Source organism: Macaca thibetana, chromosome X (genome assembly GCF_024542745.1).
Source record: "Macaca thibetana thibetana isolate TM-01 chromosome X, ASM2454274v1, whole genome shotgun sequence".
NCBI lineage: Eukaryota > Metazoa > Chordata > Mammalia > Primates > Cercopithecidae > Macaca > Macaca thibetana.
This window is the reverse complement of record NC_065598.1, coordinates 68,662,643-68,679,798: the sequence shown is the minus strand read 5'-3', so window position 1 is coordinate 68,679,798 and position 17,156 is coordinate 68,662,643. Positions and strand designations below refer to the sequence as shown.

Sequence of the window (17,156 nt, the reverse complement as noted above, 5' to 3'; positions counted from 1 at the left end):
GAATTACGGTTGCTGTTGTATTTTGTTCTTTTTTTGTTTTTTTATTTTTTTTTCTACTCAATAAGCTTTCATGTCCACCTTCTGGTAATGATCTTATCCCCTGGCCACTAGTGTGGGCAAGTAACATTCTTTAAAACTTTTATTGTGAAATATAAGATACGTATATTTCACAATATATGCATAAACAAAATGTATAAAACATGAATATTCAATTTAATGGTGGCCTGGGCCTCTTAGGATAGGAGACTACACAAGTTTTGGTTTGGGGCTTGACACTGTTAGCTCTGTACTCTATTTCACCTATAAGAGTAATCACTGAAAACAGTGTAAGGCTTTCTGTAGTATTTATTATCTGGTTATTGGCTTTGGATTCCTCAGAAAAGAACTATTTGGACCGAACTGTATGGCTCAAAAGAGGCCCAAGGTTCTTCTTGCTCTTTTAGGTCCTTCATACCCTGTCATAAAGAGAATACAAGCAGGCAGGAAGAGCAAGGCTGATTTCAAAGTGAGTAAAAGCAGGCAGGGTTGTTGAACTCCTCCTTTGTAATCAGACCTGAATATTTTAGTGCTGCTTTTGGTTGAACTGGGCAAATACCCTTCTGCCAGAATAAACAGGAAGAAAGCATCCTCCTACATGCTAACAACATGCCCTCAGAAGCAGCTGAACCTGCTGGCTAATCACTCCGGAAAAAAATAGCATAACAGTAATTATGCCAAAACCAAAATTATCCTATTTTCTGGCATAGCAGATGTGCTTTGGCATCTAGAGGGTATCCTACCAGCCAATGTTCTTCAGCAGAAAGAAGTTTTATTATTTTGGGGAGTATTTGGTGGCTAACATCCTGACTGACCTTTTGGAATAAAGTCTAACTAAAAATTAAAAATTCTCCAGGGACAGTTAATTTCTTTTACAATGGGTATAGACCTTTAGTACCTCCAGCTCCTTAATCTTCCAGTCCAAGGTTATCTGGTTAACCACTGCCAAACACAAAAGGACAAATACTATATGATTCCACCCATATGAAATATCTAGAATAGGCACATACACAGAGACAAAAAGTAGATTAGATGTCACTGAGGGGTGGGAGAAATGGGGAGTTATAACTTAATGGGTACAGAGTTTCTGTTTGGTATCATGAGAAAGATAGTGGTGATGATTACACATTGTGAATGTAATCAATGCCACTGTACACTTAAAATGGTTAAAATGTCAATTTTATGTTATATGTATTTTACCACATTTTTTTTTTTTTTAAACCTAGACATTCTGTCACAGTTATGGAAACTGGAAGTCTAAAATCAAGGTGTCAGCAGGGTTGGTTTCTTTTTGGAGTCTGAGAAATAATCTGTTCCAAGCCTCTCTCCTAGTTTATGATGGTACTGGCAATCCTAGGAGCTTTTTGGCTTATAGATGCATCACTCCATTCTCTGCCTCCATCTTCATATGGCATTCTCCTCTCTATGTCTCGGTGTCTCAGTTTACCTCTCATAAGTACACTAGTCATGGGGTTAGGGCCTACCCTAATCCAGTATGACCTCATCTTAAATCAATAACATCTGCAATGTCCTGGTCACATTCACGGGCTCCAGGTCGACATGAAATTTTGGAGGACTCTATTTAACCTAGTACAGGACACTGCCATGGATAAAATCTTCTGGGAAATGTACATAGAATCAGAAGGACATTGACAACAAAAAGATCCCCAGAAATGCCACCATTTTATATGGGATATGTGGATGGAGAGGAATTCAAGATGCAGACTGAGCATCTTGAATGGTTAGAGAGGTAGAAGAAATCTAGGAGAGAGGGTTGTATGCCACTGAACCCAAGGGGGAGGGAAAACTTCAGGAGGGGTGTAGTCATCAGTGGTTTTAAGCACAGCAGAAAGGTCAAGAAAGATAAAGACTAAGAACTGTCCATGGAGTTTGGCAATATGGAGGTTGGTGTCCTTGGTGAGAACAGTTACATTAGAGTGCTAGGTAAGAAGCCAAATCGCAGCGTGTTATGAATCTTGCTTTTGTATGCCTTCAAATTGAGAGGCAGCAGTCTATTGGCAAAGCAGTCTTTTTAGTCTTTTTCACCCACCACCTAGATTCTGTTATTAATGTTTTACTATACTTGCTTTATCACATACCTATTCTTACAACATATCTATTCCATCAGTCCATCTTCTTTTCTTAGGATACATTTCAAAGTAAATTGCAGACATCAGGATACTTCCCCCTAAACACTTCAGCATATAAACTATTAAGTGGATTTCAATATTTGTTTAGTTTTTTTCTTTTAAAGTAAAATTTTCATACAAAGTAATATATAAATCTTAAGTGTACATTTGGTGAATTTTGACAAATGCATACACCTGTGTAACCCAAACTCCTATCAGGATATAGAATACTATTATCACCCCAGAAAGTTCCCTCACGCCCTTTCCCAGGCAATTTCCACCTCCAGAGGCAACCACTGTCTTGATGTTTTCCACCATATGTTAGTTTTGCCTATTTTAGAACTTGATATAAGTGAAATCACACAGTTTCTACTCTTTTATGCCTGGCTTTTCCTCAGCATGTATTTGAGATTCATACATGTATAAATTCATACATGTAGTAGTTTGTTCTTTTCTGTTATTGAGTCCTTTGTATGAATATACCACAGATTGGTGTTGTTTGTTTGTTTGTTTGTTTTGAGTCAGAGTCTTGCTTTTTCATCCAGGCTGGAGTGCAGTGGCTCAATCTTGGCTCACTGCAACCTCCGCCTCCCAAGTTCAAGCAATTTTCCTGCCTCAGCCTCCCGAGTAGCTAGGATTACAGGGACCCGTCACCACACTTGGCTAATATTTGTATTTTTAGTAGAGATGAGGTTCCACCATGATGGCCAGGCTGATCTCGAACTCCTGACCTCAAGTGATCTGCCCACCTCGGCCTCCCAAAGTGCTAGGATTATAGGCATGAGCCACTGCACCCGGCCTAAACTTTTTTTTTTTTTTTTTTGAGATGGAGTCTCACTCTGTCACCCAGGCTGGAGCGCAGTGGCACAATCTTGGCTCACTGCAACTTCCGCCTTCCGGGTTCACATAATTCTTCTGCCTTTGTCTCCGGAGTAGATGGGATTACAGGTGCCTGCCACCACACCTGGCTAATTTTTGTATTTTTAGTAGAGATGGGTTTCACCATGTTGGCCAGGCTGGTCTCAAACTCCTGACCTCAGGTGATCCAACCGCCTCAATCTCCCAAAGTGCTGGGGTTGTTTCCAGTTTTTGGTTATTAGGGGTAAAGCAACATTGTTTGTTTGTTTGTTTGACTCTTAAATGCCTGTCTTATAAATGGTGCTAAGCAGGGAAAAGCTAATTATTAAACATTGTTTGACTGAACTGTGAACCATATTCTCCCCTAATTTATCTCAGAAATCACTACTATTTAATAATATTGTTTGTGTTTATATGTGATTTTAAAATGATCCCCACATTGATTAAAATGACCATCCCTGAAAGTGAGGCCAAAAGGAAGGAATCTTCCTAGCCTACTCTGCCATGACTTGGGCTTTAAATGGGCTGTTTTCAATACTGGCATTCAGGTCACCTGCAATTTTTATGTTATCCAAATGTTTTACGTTTTATTGATTTTGATGGAGAATCAAAAGACATCTGTTGTGTCTAGTGTGTCTACATGCATCTTGACAAGGGGACTGGACATAAAGACATGTCAGGGAGCTGATACTCCAGGAGCTGGATCAGTATAGGGAAACTGTTAACGGGCAGGTCTTTGTTCTTAGAGCTCCCAAGATGGTGGCAAGCCTTTTGTTCTCTGACCTTGGGGTTCTTGGCTTCACGGATTCCAAGGAACGGAACCTTGGGCCATGTGGTGAGTGTTATAGCTCTATTAGAAGCTGTGGGTCATGGAAGAGAACCGTGGAACCCAGTGACTAGTGTTCAGCTCGATTAGGACAAACCCGGGCACTTAGTCATGCAGGAACAATGGCAAGCCTTTAGCCTGATCCGGAGCGGCAATGGGCGCCTTGCTGTATCAGAAACGCAGCGGTAGACGGTGAGCGAAAGCTCGGCTGGAGCCGTAACAAACACAGACCAGAAGAGTGTGCAGTTGCAAGATTTAATAGAGTGAAAACAGAGCTCCCATACAATGGGAGGGGACCCAAAGGAGGTTGCCCCTCCCGGCTGGAATGCCTGTTTATATCCCGATCATTGTCCCTCCCCCTGTGCTCTCAGGTGATATATGATTTGACTATTTCTTTACCTCCTGCTTTTAGCCTAATTTGTATTTTAGTGAGCCCTCTTTACTACCTGATTGGTCAGGTGTGAGCTGAGTTATAAGCCCCAAGTTTAAAGGTAGGTGCGGTCACCTTCCCCAGCTAGGCTTAGGAATTCTTAGTCAGCCTAGGAAATCCAGCTAGTCCTGTCTCTCAAAACTGGGTTCTTGTTGAGAGGACAGCGATAACCCCACTCACATGCACCGAGATTAGCAGGTCTAGGTTCCTCCAACCCTATATGGGCCTAGTGACTGGTGGCCAGATTACGAAACAAAAAGCATTTCTGATTGTTTTGCATGTGAAGAAAACAAACAAAGTTTTATTGAGTTAGGGTCTTTGCATTCAGTTCTCTGTCTCTTCACATTCTTTTCTTTTTCTTTTTTTTTTTTTTTTTGAGACAGGGTCTGGCTCTGTAGCCCAGGCTGGAGTGCAGTGGTAACACGATCATAGCTCACTGCAACCCTAGCCTCCCAGTAGCTGGGTCTATGGGCGCATGCCACCAAACCTGGCTAATTTTTTTCTATTTTTTGTAGAGACCAGGGCTTCACTATGTTGCCCAGGCTAGTCTCAAACTCCTGGGCTCAAGCAATCTGCCTGCCTCGGCCTCCCAAAGTATTGGGATTAGAGGCTCAAGCCACCGCTCCCAGCCATCTCTTCACATTCTAAAATAACTTTGTAGGGAATGTTCCAAAGGGCCCTCCACAACAAGGAAAATCAAGTGTGTGTCTTCTGCGACTTAAGCTTGTGTGCCTTTTCAGCTGCTCATTTGCAAACATTGTGTGTTTAGCTTAGCTTAGCTCTTTGGGGCATAGGTATAATAGTATGGCTTATTGGTTTCTCCAGATAGAAAAACTTTCAGCATCTGAACCAGCAGACTCTGTGGAGAAGAAAGGTTTCTCAAGGTATCACCCAGTTCCAAAGGGAGGTGGATTAGATGTTGAGAGGTTAATTGGCTATGGTCAAGGAAGATGTTTGCATCTGAGCAAATAGCTTTGGGGCAGAGATGATTTTATTTTTCATTTATTTATTTTTTGAGATGGGGTCTCACCGTGGTGCACAGGTTGGAGTACAGTGGTGCGATCTTGGCTCACTGCAACCTCCGCCTCCCGGGTTCATGTGATTCTCATGTCTCAGCCTCCCGAGTAGCTGGGATTACAGGCACCCACCACCACGCCCAGCTAATTTTTTTGCATTTTTTTAGAGACGGGGTTTCACCATGTTGGCCTGGCTGGTCCCGAATTCCTGACTTCAGGTGATCCACCTGCCTCAGCCTCCCAAAGTGCTGGGATTACAGGCATAAGCCACCATGCCCAGCCACAGAGATGATTTTAAATGGCCACTTGGGCAGGGCTTCTTATGGAGAAGACCTTTAGGTGGGGTTATGACCCAGGGAGTTAGCAGCTAGGCAGTTTTGCCAGTGAAAAGGTAGCTTTCCAGGTAACAGGACTTTGTAGCCCAAGTTTAATTGTTGTATCCCCTTCCTCCAGGAGTTGTTTGTATATTATATATATATATATATTTTTTAAATGGGTCTTGCTCTGTCACCCAGGCTGGGGTGCAGTGGTGCGATCATGGCTTACTGCAGCCTAGACGTCCCATGCTGAAGCGAACCTCTTGCCTCAGCCTCCTGAATAGCTGGACTGACTACAGGCATGTGCCACTGATAGGGTTTGGCCGTGACCCCACCCATAATCTCATCTTGAATTGTAATCCAGATTGTAATCCTCATGTGTTGGGGGAGAGACCTCCTGGGAGGTGATTAGATGTCCTTTTAAACAATCCTTAAAGAGAATCATGCTCTAGTCATATAATTTCAGGTAAAACCATTTAAACACACAAATTTTTGTTTTTATTGTCCCTTCCTATGGAATTAAAAACTGACATTTCCCCCATACTCTAGCACTATTCTTCTCCTTGTTCTCTTGCTTGAGGGGTATGGTTCTTTGTCCTGAACTGGTTACTCCTCCGTGTCCTCCTGGCTCCCAAGCAGGCCTAGCTTCTCCCTGCCTATGTTCAAGGAAAACAGGGGAGCAATTCTGGAAAAATATTTGAGCCCATGAAGTGTTAGCTAAGTTATCCAGATCATTAGGGATCCTGTGTGCTATAGATGGATAAATCATTACATTAGCAATAAAAAGGACATGTTTTCCCTCCAAGCACTGAAAAATGGAAGTGATTAGAAGCTAAGTGGCTAAATCAAACTGCATTGTAAAAAGCATTCTAGTCTTGCAAATAATCAGATATCCAGGGCAGTGCTATAAAAAGCATTTATTTTTCCCCCCTGATTCCATTGTAGGGAAAGAATACCATCCTAGGTCCAACTTGATTGGTGGAATAGACTGAGGGGAAAGGAATAGCTGAGATGCAGTTGTTAGACAGACCTGCTAACTAGGGTGGACCAGGGACTGGGGAAGGCAGCTTGGCTCACAGCAGCGGTTTAACCCAGCCAGAAAGCAGTGATGTCCAAGGAATACTGTAAACTCTGGTTGTGGTTCAGGCAGAGGTTGACAAATGGGGGTTCCAGAGGGTGGGTAGAGCACAGCAATAAGTATTTTAGGCTGGTGCTAAGAAGTCTAGGCACACAGTTGCCATTTAAAAGGCTGGTGTGTGTGATTAGTGGGGACTCTGGCCCAGAGCTAGAGATTAGGGGCAGCACTTTAGTCTCTGGGGAAGACGCCTGGCTAGAGTTACACAGAACCCCAGGTTTCATAGGGGTTTCAGGATACTGGGTAGGTTACCAGTTCAGGAACTTGGAAATAGTCTAATAATTTAAAACTGTTATTTTTTCCTTCAAGCTCTAGAACATAGATCAAGACTGCTTTCCAAAGCAGCTCTGAATAATTAATAATTCCCACCAATAGTGGGAGTTTTTCACACCTTGCCAACACTTGTATTTTCCTACTTGTTGGTTATAGCCATCCTAATGGGAAGTGGTATCTCCTTGTGGTTTTGGTTTGCCTTTCCCTGACAACCAATGATGTTGAGAGTCTTTTCATGTGCTTATTGCCCATCTGTATATCTTTTTTTCCTTTTATTTATTTATTTTTTAAGAGACACAGTTTCGCTATGTTGTTCAAGCTAGTCTTAAACTCCTGACCCCAAGCAATCCTCCTGCCTTGGCCTCCCCAAAGTGCTGGGATCACAGTCATGAGCCACCGCACCCAGTCCTGTATATATTTTTTCCCCCTCTGGTTGCTTGTGTGTTTGGCATCATATTTAAGATACTGCCAAATCCAAGTCATGAAGATTTTTACACCTATATTTTTTCCTAAATTTTGTAGGTTTAGCCCTTAGACTTAGGTCTTTGATCCATTTTGAGTTAATTTTTGTATACGGTATGAGTAGGGGTCCAATTTCATTCTTTTGCACATGGATATCCAGTTGAAAAGAGTTCTTTCCCCAGTGAATTATTTTGGCGCCCTTACTGAAAGTAATTGACCATAAACCACTGAAGAACTTTAAGCAGAGGAGTGACATGATTTATTTTATGCTTTAAGACAGTATTGCTGGCTGCTATATAGAGAGTGTATTGGAGGGGCAAGAGTTTATGTAGGGAGAGCAGTGAGTAGGAAGCTGCAATTATCCAGGCCAGAGATGATGGTGACTTGGGCCACAGTAATGGTAGTAGAGATGGAAAGAAGGTGGTTATAACTTGGGAAATAAAGTTAGTAGGACTTGGGACTGCCTGGCCTGGGGGTGGGGCATAAAAAGAAAGGAAAGGACAAGGATGACTCCTCTTTAGGTTGGGGTCAAGGATTCTCTTCAGATTTGAAGTCTGGATGGCTAAATAGATGGTAGTGTTATTTACTAGCACACAAATGGAGAAGCACGTTTTTAGAGGGCAAATAATGAGTTTAGTTTGGGATGAATTGAATTTGATTTCAAGCGGAGATGTCCAGAAGGCAGCTGGAATATGGGTCTAGAGTAGAGCTTGAGGGACAGCTCTGGGTTGGAGAGAGTGATTTGGGAGTCATGAGCACATAGGTGGGAGTGGAAGCTCTGGGAAAACTTGAGGAGAGACTAAAAAGAGTGAGAAGAGGTCCTAGGACTGAGTCCTCTGGGAGGAAGAACACAGAAGAAATGGTCAGTGAAGAGGAGGAAAACCAGAAGGAATCTATAGGAATCTGAAAGGAGGGAATTTTAAGAGGGGAAGGGAGTGATCAATAGTGTCAAATGCATCACGGAGCTCCAGTAAAATAAGGCCAGAGAAGTTCCCATGTTTCCATGCCCCTACACATAGAGGTTTGTTTTACAAAAAATATCACTTTGTACTTCTTATGGGTGCCAACTTAAAAAAAAAAAAAAACTATGGAACCAATAATCTTTGCACATTCATTTTCCACAACTAGTGCCTGAAGGTGTTGCTGGCAGCATCTGGTGGATATTTGTTTGTGTCTCAAGTGATGCCAGCTTTCATTGGCATCTTCTGTGCTAATCTTTCCCATCCTGAATTGAGGATATTAAAAGTCCAGCTGCAGTTTGGATTCTAAAATGAACTCTAAAGCATTCTTAGACTGAATGTCCAATGTTTCCTTTCTCTTCTTCTTTTTTTTTTTTTTTTTTTTTTTTTTTACCTTTTTTATAGATATGTGAAAGAGGCCAAAGAAGCAACTAAGAATGGAGATCTGGAAGAAGCATTTAAACTTTTCAATTTGGCAAAGGACATTTTTCCCAATGAAAAGGTGCTGAGCAGAATCCAAAAAATACAGGAAGCCTTGGAGGAGTTAGCAGAACAGGGAGATGATGAATTTACAGATGTGTGCAACTCTGGCCTGCTGCTTTATCGAGAACTGCACGACCAACTCTTTGAGCACCAGAAGGAAGGCATAGCTTTCCTCTATAGGCTGTATAGGGATGGAAGAAAAGGTGGTATATTGGCTGATGATATGGGATTAGGGAAGACTGTTCAAATCATTGCTTTCCTTTCTGGTATGTTTGATGCTTCACTTGTGAATCATGTGCTGCTGATCATGCCAACCAATCTTATTAACACATGGGTAAAAGAATTCATCAAGTGGACTCCAGGAATGAGAGTCAAAACCTTTCATGGTCCTAGCAAGGATGAACGGACCAGAAACCTCAATCGGATTCAGCAAAGGAATGGTGTCATTATTACTACATATCAAATGTTAATCAATAACTGGCAGCAACTTTCAAGCTTTAGGGGCCAAGAGTTTGTGTGGGACTATGTCATCCTTGATGAAGCACATAAAATAAAAACGTCATCTACTAAGTCAGCAATATGTGCTCGTGCTATTCCTGCAAGTAATCGCCTCCTCCTCACAGGAACCCCAATCCAGAATAATTTACAAGAACTATGGTCCCTATTTGATTTTGCTTGTCAAGGGTCCCTGCTGGGAACATTAAAAACTTTTAAAATGGAGTATGAAAATCCTATTACTAGAGCCAGAGAGAAAGATGCTACCCCAGGAGAAAAAGCCTTGGGATTTAAAATATCTGAAAACTTAATGGCAATCATAAAACCCTATTTTCTCAGGAGGACTAAAGAAGACGTACAGAAGAAAAAGTCAAGCAACCCAGAGGTCAGACTTAATGAAAAGAATCCAGATGTTGATGCCATTTGTGAAATGCCTTCCCTTTCCAGGAAAAATGATTTAATTATTTGGATACGACTTGTGCCTTTACAAGAAGAAATATACAGGAAATTTGTGTCTTTAGATCATATCAAGGAGTTGCTAATGGAGACGCGCTCACCTTTGGCTGAGCTAGGTGTCTTAAAGAAGCTGTGTGATCATCCTAGGCTGCTGTCTGCACGGGCTTGCTGTTTGCTAAATCTTGGGACATTCTCTGCTCAAGATGGAAATGAGGGGGAAGATTCCCCAGATGTGGACCATATTGATCAAATAACTGATAACACATTGATGGAAGAATCTGGAAAAATGATATTCCTAATGGACTTACTTAAGAGGCTGCGAGATGAGGGACATCAAACTCTGGTGTTTTCTCAATCGAGGCAAATTCTAAACATCATCGAACGCCTCTTAAAGAATAGGCACTTTAAGACATTGCGAATCGATGGGACGATTACTCATCTTTTGGAACGAGAAAAAAGAATTAACTTATTCCAGCAAAATAAAGATTACTCTGTTTTTCTGCTTACCACTCAAGTAGGTGGTGTCGGTTTAACATTAACTGCAGCAACTAGAGTGGTCATTTTTGACCCTAGCTGGAATCCTGCAACTGATGCTCAAGCTGTGGATAGAGTTTACCGAATTGGACAAAAACAGAATGTTGTGGTTTATAGGCTAATCACTTGTGGGACTGTAGAGGAAAAAATATACAGAAGACAGGTTTTCAAGGACTCATTAATAAGACAAACTACTGGTGAAAAAAAGAACCCTTTCCGATATTTTAGTAAACAAGAATTAAGAGAGCTCTTTACAATTGAGGATCTTCAGAACTCTGTAACCCAGCTGCAGCTTCAGTCTTTGCATGCTGCTCAGAGGAAATCTGATACAAAACTAGATGAACACATTGCCTATCTGCAGTCTTTGGGGATAGCCGGAATCTCAGACCATGATTTGATGTACACATGTGATCTATCTATTAAAGAAGAACTTGATGTGGTAGAAGAATCTCACTATATTCAACAAAGGGTTCAGAAAGCGCAATTCCTTGTTGAATTTGAGTCTCAAAATAAAGAGCTCCTGATGGAACAACAAAGAAATAGAAATGAGGGGGCCTGGCTAAGAGAACCTGTATTTCCTTCTTCAACAAAGAAGAAATGCCCTAAATTGAATAAACCACAGCCTCAGCCTTCACCTCTTATAAGTACTCGTCATACTCAGGAAGAAGATATCAGTTCCAAAATGGCAAGTGTAGTCATTGATGATCTGCCCGAAGAGGGTGAGAAACAAGATCTCTCCAGTATAAAGGTGAATGTTACCACCTTGCAAGATGGTAGGCACCCATATGAAGGTACATGTAGTGCTGACTCTATAGCTACTTTACCCAAGGGGTTTGGAAGTGTAGAAGAACTTTGTACTAACTCTTCATTGGGAATGGAAAAAAGCTTTGCAACTAAAAATGAAGCTGTACAAAAAGAGACATTACAAGAGGGGCCTAAGCAAGAGGCACTGCAAGAGGATCCTCTGGAAAGTTTTAATTATGTACTTAGCAAATCAACCAAAGCTGATCTTGGGCCAAATTTAGATCAACTAAAGGATGATGAGATTTTACATCATTGCAATCCTTGGCCCATTATTTCCATAACAAATGAAAGTCAAAATGCAGAATCAAATGTATCCATTATTGAAATAGCTGATGACCTTTCAGCATCCCATAGTGCACTGCAGGATGCTCAAGCAAGTGAGGCCAAGTTGGAAGAGGAACGTTTAGCATCTTCACCACAGTATGCATGTGATTTTAATCTTTTCTTGGAAGACTCAGCAGACAACAGACAAAATTTTTCCGATCAGTCTTTAGAACATGTTGAGAAAGAAAAGAGCTTGTGTGGCTCTGCACCTAATTCCAGAGCAGGGTTTGTGCATAGCAAAACATGTCTCAGTTGGGAGTTTTCTGAGAAAGATGATGAACCAGAAGAAGTAGTAGTTAAAGCAAAAATCAGAAGTAAAGCTAGAAGGATTGTTTCAGATGGCGAAGATGAAGATGATTCTTTTAAAGACACCTCAAGCACAAATCCATTCAACACATCTCTCTTTCAATTCTCATCTGTGAAACAATTTGATGCTTCAACTCCCAAAAATGACATCAGTCCACCGGGAAGGTTCTTTTCATCTCAAATACCCAGTAGTGTAAATAAGTCTATGAACTCTAGAAGATCTCTGGCTTCTAGGAGGTCTCTTATTAATATGGTTTTAGACCACGTGGAGGACATGGAGGAAAGACTTGACGACAGCAGTGAAGCAAAGGGTGCTGAAGATTATCCAGAAGAAGGGGCAGAGGAAAGCAGTGGCGAAGCCTCCAAGTATACAGAAGAGGATCCTTCAGGAGAAACACTGTCTTCAGAAAACAAGTCCAGCTGGTTAACGACATCTAAGCCTAGTGCTCTAGCTCAAGAGACCTCTCTTGGTGCCCCTGAGCCTTTGTCTGGTGAACAGTTGGTTGGTTCTCCCCAGGCGGCAGAGGCTACGAATGACTATGAGACTCTTGTAAAGCGTGGAAAAGAACTAAAAGAGTGTGGAAAAATCCAGGAGGCCCTAAACTGCTTAGTTAAAGCGCTTGACATAAAAAGTGCAGATCCTGAAGTTATGCTCTTGACTTTAAGTTTGTATAAGCAACTTAATAACAATTGAGAATGTAACCTGTTTATTGTATTTTAAAGTGAAACAGAATATGAGGGAATTTTTGTTTCCATAATTGGATTCTTTGGGAACATGAAGCATTCAGGCTTAAGGCAAGAAAGATCTCAAAAAGCAACTTCTGCCCTGCAACACCCCCCACTCCATAGTCTGGTATTCTGAGCACTAGCTTAATATTTCTTCACTTGAATATTCTTATATTTTAGGCATATTCTGTAAATTTAACTGTTGTTTCTTGGAAAGTTTTGTAAAATTATTCTGGTCATTCTTAATTTTACTCTGAAAGTGATCATCTTTGTATATAACAGTTCAGATAAGAAAATTAAAGTTACTTTTCTCAAGTGTTTTCCATCCACTTTGTTTCACTGAGATGATACTGGCAGAAGCCTGTCATTATCAGTCTAGATCTTAAGACATGCTTGTGAACATGCTGTTTCATGTTTTCAGCTTAATACAGGTGGAGCATCCCTAATCCAAAAATGAGGAAACTTTCTGAGTGCTGACATGATGCCACAAGTGAGGAAAGTTCCATACCTCATGTCATGTGACATGTCACAGTCAAAATGAAGGTGTACAACACACTGTTTACTCAGCATCCCCAAGGGAAAAGAGATTCTGTAAGCCCCCTTCAGCTACTATACATCCTTTCCACACAGGCCCAGATTCTCCCATGCAAGCCTGCCTACAAAGGGCAATAAAATGGTTCAACATACACAAACTTTGTTTCAAGCACAAAATCATTAAAAGTAATTATAAAATTACCTTCAGACTTATGTATATAACGTGTATATGAAACATAAATGGATTTCGTGTTTCGACTTGGATCCCATCTCCAAAATATGTCATTATGTATATGGAAATACTCCAAAATCCAGAACACTTCTGGTCCCCAGCATTTTGGATAGAGTACTAAACTGGAACAGCAGAAAGCTGAGCTAGGTACCTGGTGCTGGGATTCTTTATCACTGGTAGCTTGCCCTGGAGTCACTGCTGACCATTTAGCCATTCTTCATGCACCATTAACTGTTCTCCCTTTCGCCAAACCAGGTATCTCGTCTATTCTGACACATATTATCACAGTCTATCTTGGATTGTAGACTGAAAAGGAGTTTGGTACCCTTGTAGAAAGACAAAGTGCAGTATAGCATGCTGCACTCTATCACTAGAGAAGTGGACTATCCTTGATGAAGTACTATGTGTTGGGCACTCCACACAGGTTTCTCATTTCAGCCTTACCATAATCCTTTGAGGTGAAGGGAGAGTAGCATTTCCATTTTTCATTTGAGGAAACAAAGGCTCAGTGAGGTCATGACTTCCCCATGGTGACATGGTTGGGGTGAAACTGATTTTTAACCTTGTGTACATGAATACACTATAATACACTGAGCTGTTTTTACTCACAACACTTCTGACACCAAATGTGGGGGTTTTCCACATCAAGCAATTCTCCAGTTCTCCAATTAAAAATTGAACTGGTGTCCTACAATTCAATTTCGACACTACCCAGGGTTAGCACGCTCAGTCCCACCAAACTGCCCTCACTTCAGACGTCAGTTGTAAGTATTCGGTCCCCATGTTACCCACACTTCTGTCTGACTTGGCTACAAATTAGGGGTTCCCGTGACCGCCCCATCCCACCCCCTGGTTTAATAATTTGCTAGAATAGCTTATAAAACTCAGGAAACGTTTACTTACTATTACCAGCTTATAAAGACTACAACTCAGGAACAGCCAAATGGAAGAGATGTGTATGGCAAGGTATAGGGGTGGTGCATTAAGCATCCATGCCCTCCAGGCACACCACCCTCCCAACATTTTGATATGTTAATCCAGGGATCTCCAAACTCCATTGTTAGGGTTTTTGAGGTTTCCTTAGGGAGGCATGATTGATAAAATAATTGGCCATGGGTGATTCACTCATCTTCAGCCCCTCTCCCCTCTCCAGAGGTTGCAGTTATGGCTGAATGTTCCCTCTGATCATGCCTTGATGTTTCTGGTGACCAGCCCCCATTCTGAAGCTACTAGCGGCCTCCAGCCACAAGCTATCTCATTAGCATATAAAAGACACCAGTTGAGATTTCAAGGCTTTCAGGAACTATATGCCAGGAACCAGGGACAAAGACCAAATATTTATTTTTATTATATCCCATACATATAAAAGTTACTTGTAAATTATATGTATATACACACTAATAATCTCATGTGTATTGCAAGAAATTACATAAGTTCAAAAGAGAAGCTGAATTTCAGGTTGTTGATGGAACAAAATATTGTTCTTATAAAAGCAATTTATTACTATTTTAGGGTAATGTGATTGAATATATATCATTATTTTTGAAATATTGGTGTAATTGTGATTTAGCAATTCACAGTCTGCATCTGAGTTCAGCTTACCATTTCCCTGTGCTTCCCACCGTGATGTGAAGGGAGTGGCTGTGCCCTACATCTTTCTCTGTCCCTTCCACCATACACACACAAATGTTTGTGAATATTCAGCTAATAAACTTCTTTCTTCCCTGATGTAGAAAACAAAAAAATCCACACAATTTGCCTTCAAGGAAGCTTTAGCGGCCTATATCCATTTGATCTGAACAGTGAAACGTCTTAAGTTCTAGGAATATTTCTCACTGAAAATAGCAACGCTCTTTCTGTTGAAGTGTGTGTGTACTATGACAAATTCTGTTGTCTGGGGAAAAAAAAACATGCTCATGGTAAACTATTCAAACAGTATCCATGGCAGGGATTTTTAACCTGGGGTTCATCATGGGTAGAAGAAGTCAGTTGTCTGAATTTGGATGGAAAAAAAGTTTTATCTTTTCTCTGTCTGGTAGCTGAAATACAGCATTTCCCTCCATCATGAATGTGAAGCAGGAAAATAGGGTCTGGAGGCAGGGAACATAAAGCCGATTCACACTAAAGCTATGGCAGGAAATATCCTCTCCACAGGGCGTAGGCCAAGTAAATGACTTTGTACCTTCACTTCATCCTTTCCATTTACATAGGGTGTACCCCAAGTAACCAATGGCATCCTCTAGGGGGTATTTAAACTCCCCAGAATTCTGTAACAGGGTCTTTTGAGCTCCTATGCTGTGGAGTGTAGTTTCGTTTTCAATAAATCCCTTTGTCCCTTCCTTGCTTTGTGCGTTTTGTTCTTTGTTCAAGATGCCAAGAACCTGGACATCCTCCACTGTTAACAAATGTAGCCATAAACTGCAGAAGTATTAGCAGTACACGTTATTGTCACCAGTAGAAATCACATAGATTTCGGGGTTATTGCAGATATCTCAAAATGCCATTGATATTCATTACTGCAAAGTCACAGTGCTTTTTAGACCTACTACCAGGTATTAATATATTAATAAAGAGGCACATACACATATTACAAACTTTTTTTTCTGAGACGAGGTCTTACTCTGTCACCCAGGTGGGAGTGCAGTGGCACAATCTTGATTCACTGCAACCTCTGCCTCCTGGGCTCAAGCGATCCTCCCACCTCAGCTCTACCTGCCCCTGCCAGGAGTAGCTGGGACTATAGGCGTGTGCCACCATCACGCCTAACTAGTTTTTTGTATTTTTGGTAGAGACGGGGTTTCGCCATGTTCCTCAGGCTGGTCTCAAACAAGACCCCATGTCAGTAAATCATTAAAAAAAAAAAAAAAAATCGATAACATGTAGTTTCAGCTTTAAATTTTTTTTTTAGACATGGGGTCTCACTGTGTTGGCCAGGCTACAGAGCAGTGGATATTCAAAGGTGCAATCCCACTACTAATCAGCACAGGAGTTTTGACCTGCTCAGTTTCCAACCTGGGTCAGTTCACCCCTTTGTAGGCAACCTGCTGGTCTTTCACTCCCAGGAGGACACCATGTTTTTCTTTCTTTCTTTTTTTTTTTTAAGAGGCAGGGCCTCTGTTGCCCAGGCTGAAGTCTGAAGTGCAGTGGGCATGGTCATAGCTCACTGCAGCCTCGAATTCTGAGGCTCAAGTGATCCTCCCACCTTGGCCTCCTAAAATGCTGGGATTATAGGCATTAGCCACTGTACCCAGATGAGGTCACCATATTGATGCTGAACTTAGTGCTGATACCCAATTGGCATAGGACACTACAGCCCAGAACTCCTGGGCTCCAGTGATCCTCCTGCCTCAGCCTCCCAAACAGCTAGGTCTACAGGTGCACACCACTGGGCCCAGCCATAGTTTCATCTTATATCTATTTGAACATCTCTGTATACACTGGCATATCTGCTCCGTGGGGAAAATCTCATGGAGGCATAACCTACTGAGGTGCTCAGAAATTCTTCTCAAGTGGGAAAGTCAGGTATCTAGGTAAAGCTGCCATTATATAAATGGGTATAATATCAAATGCAGCTGAGGGAGAGAAAGCAGTGTGTTAATCACTGTTAAGAATCACAGAGCTGTGTTGGCAAAGTTTTATTTTTGAAGCAGTATAGTATTTATATTAGTAATCTTTATCCTTTTTTATATGTCATAAATATGGTATTTTAAATTTTAAAAATTTAGATGCATAGAACATTGGCCCTGGAAAGGACAGTCCTAACGTAACCCATACACTGAAGATGAGGGAATGATGTTTTTATGCTGACATCCTTCCTTTTA

The 17,156-nt window shown here is 41.3% G+C and overlaps 1 protein-coding gene across 1 annotated transcript in view; it reads left to right on the top strand.

The window, feature by feature from the left end:
• The window catches only part of ERCC6L (ERCC excision repair 6 like, spindle assembly checkpoint helicase), a 44,153-nt gene extending 31,269 nt beyond the window's left edge, over positions 1-12,884 (top strand). Inside the window, exon 2 of the mRNA XM_050776304.1 lies at positions 8,847-12,884. Within this exon, the coding sequence (XP_050632261.1) occupies positions 8,847-12,537 (3,691 nt within the window). The 3' untranslated portion in view covers positions 12,538-12,884. The remainder of the gene's footprint in view (positions 1-8,846) is intronic.
• Positions 12,885-17,156: the final 4,272 nt, after the last annotated feature.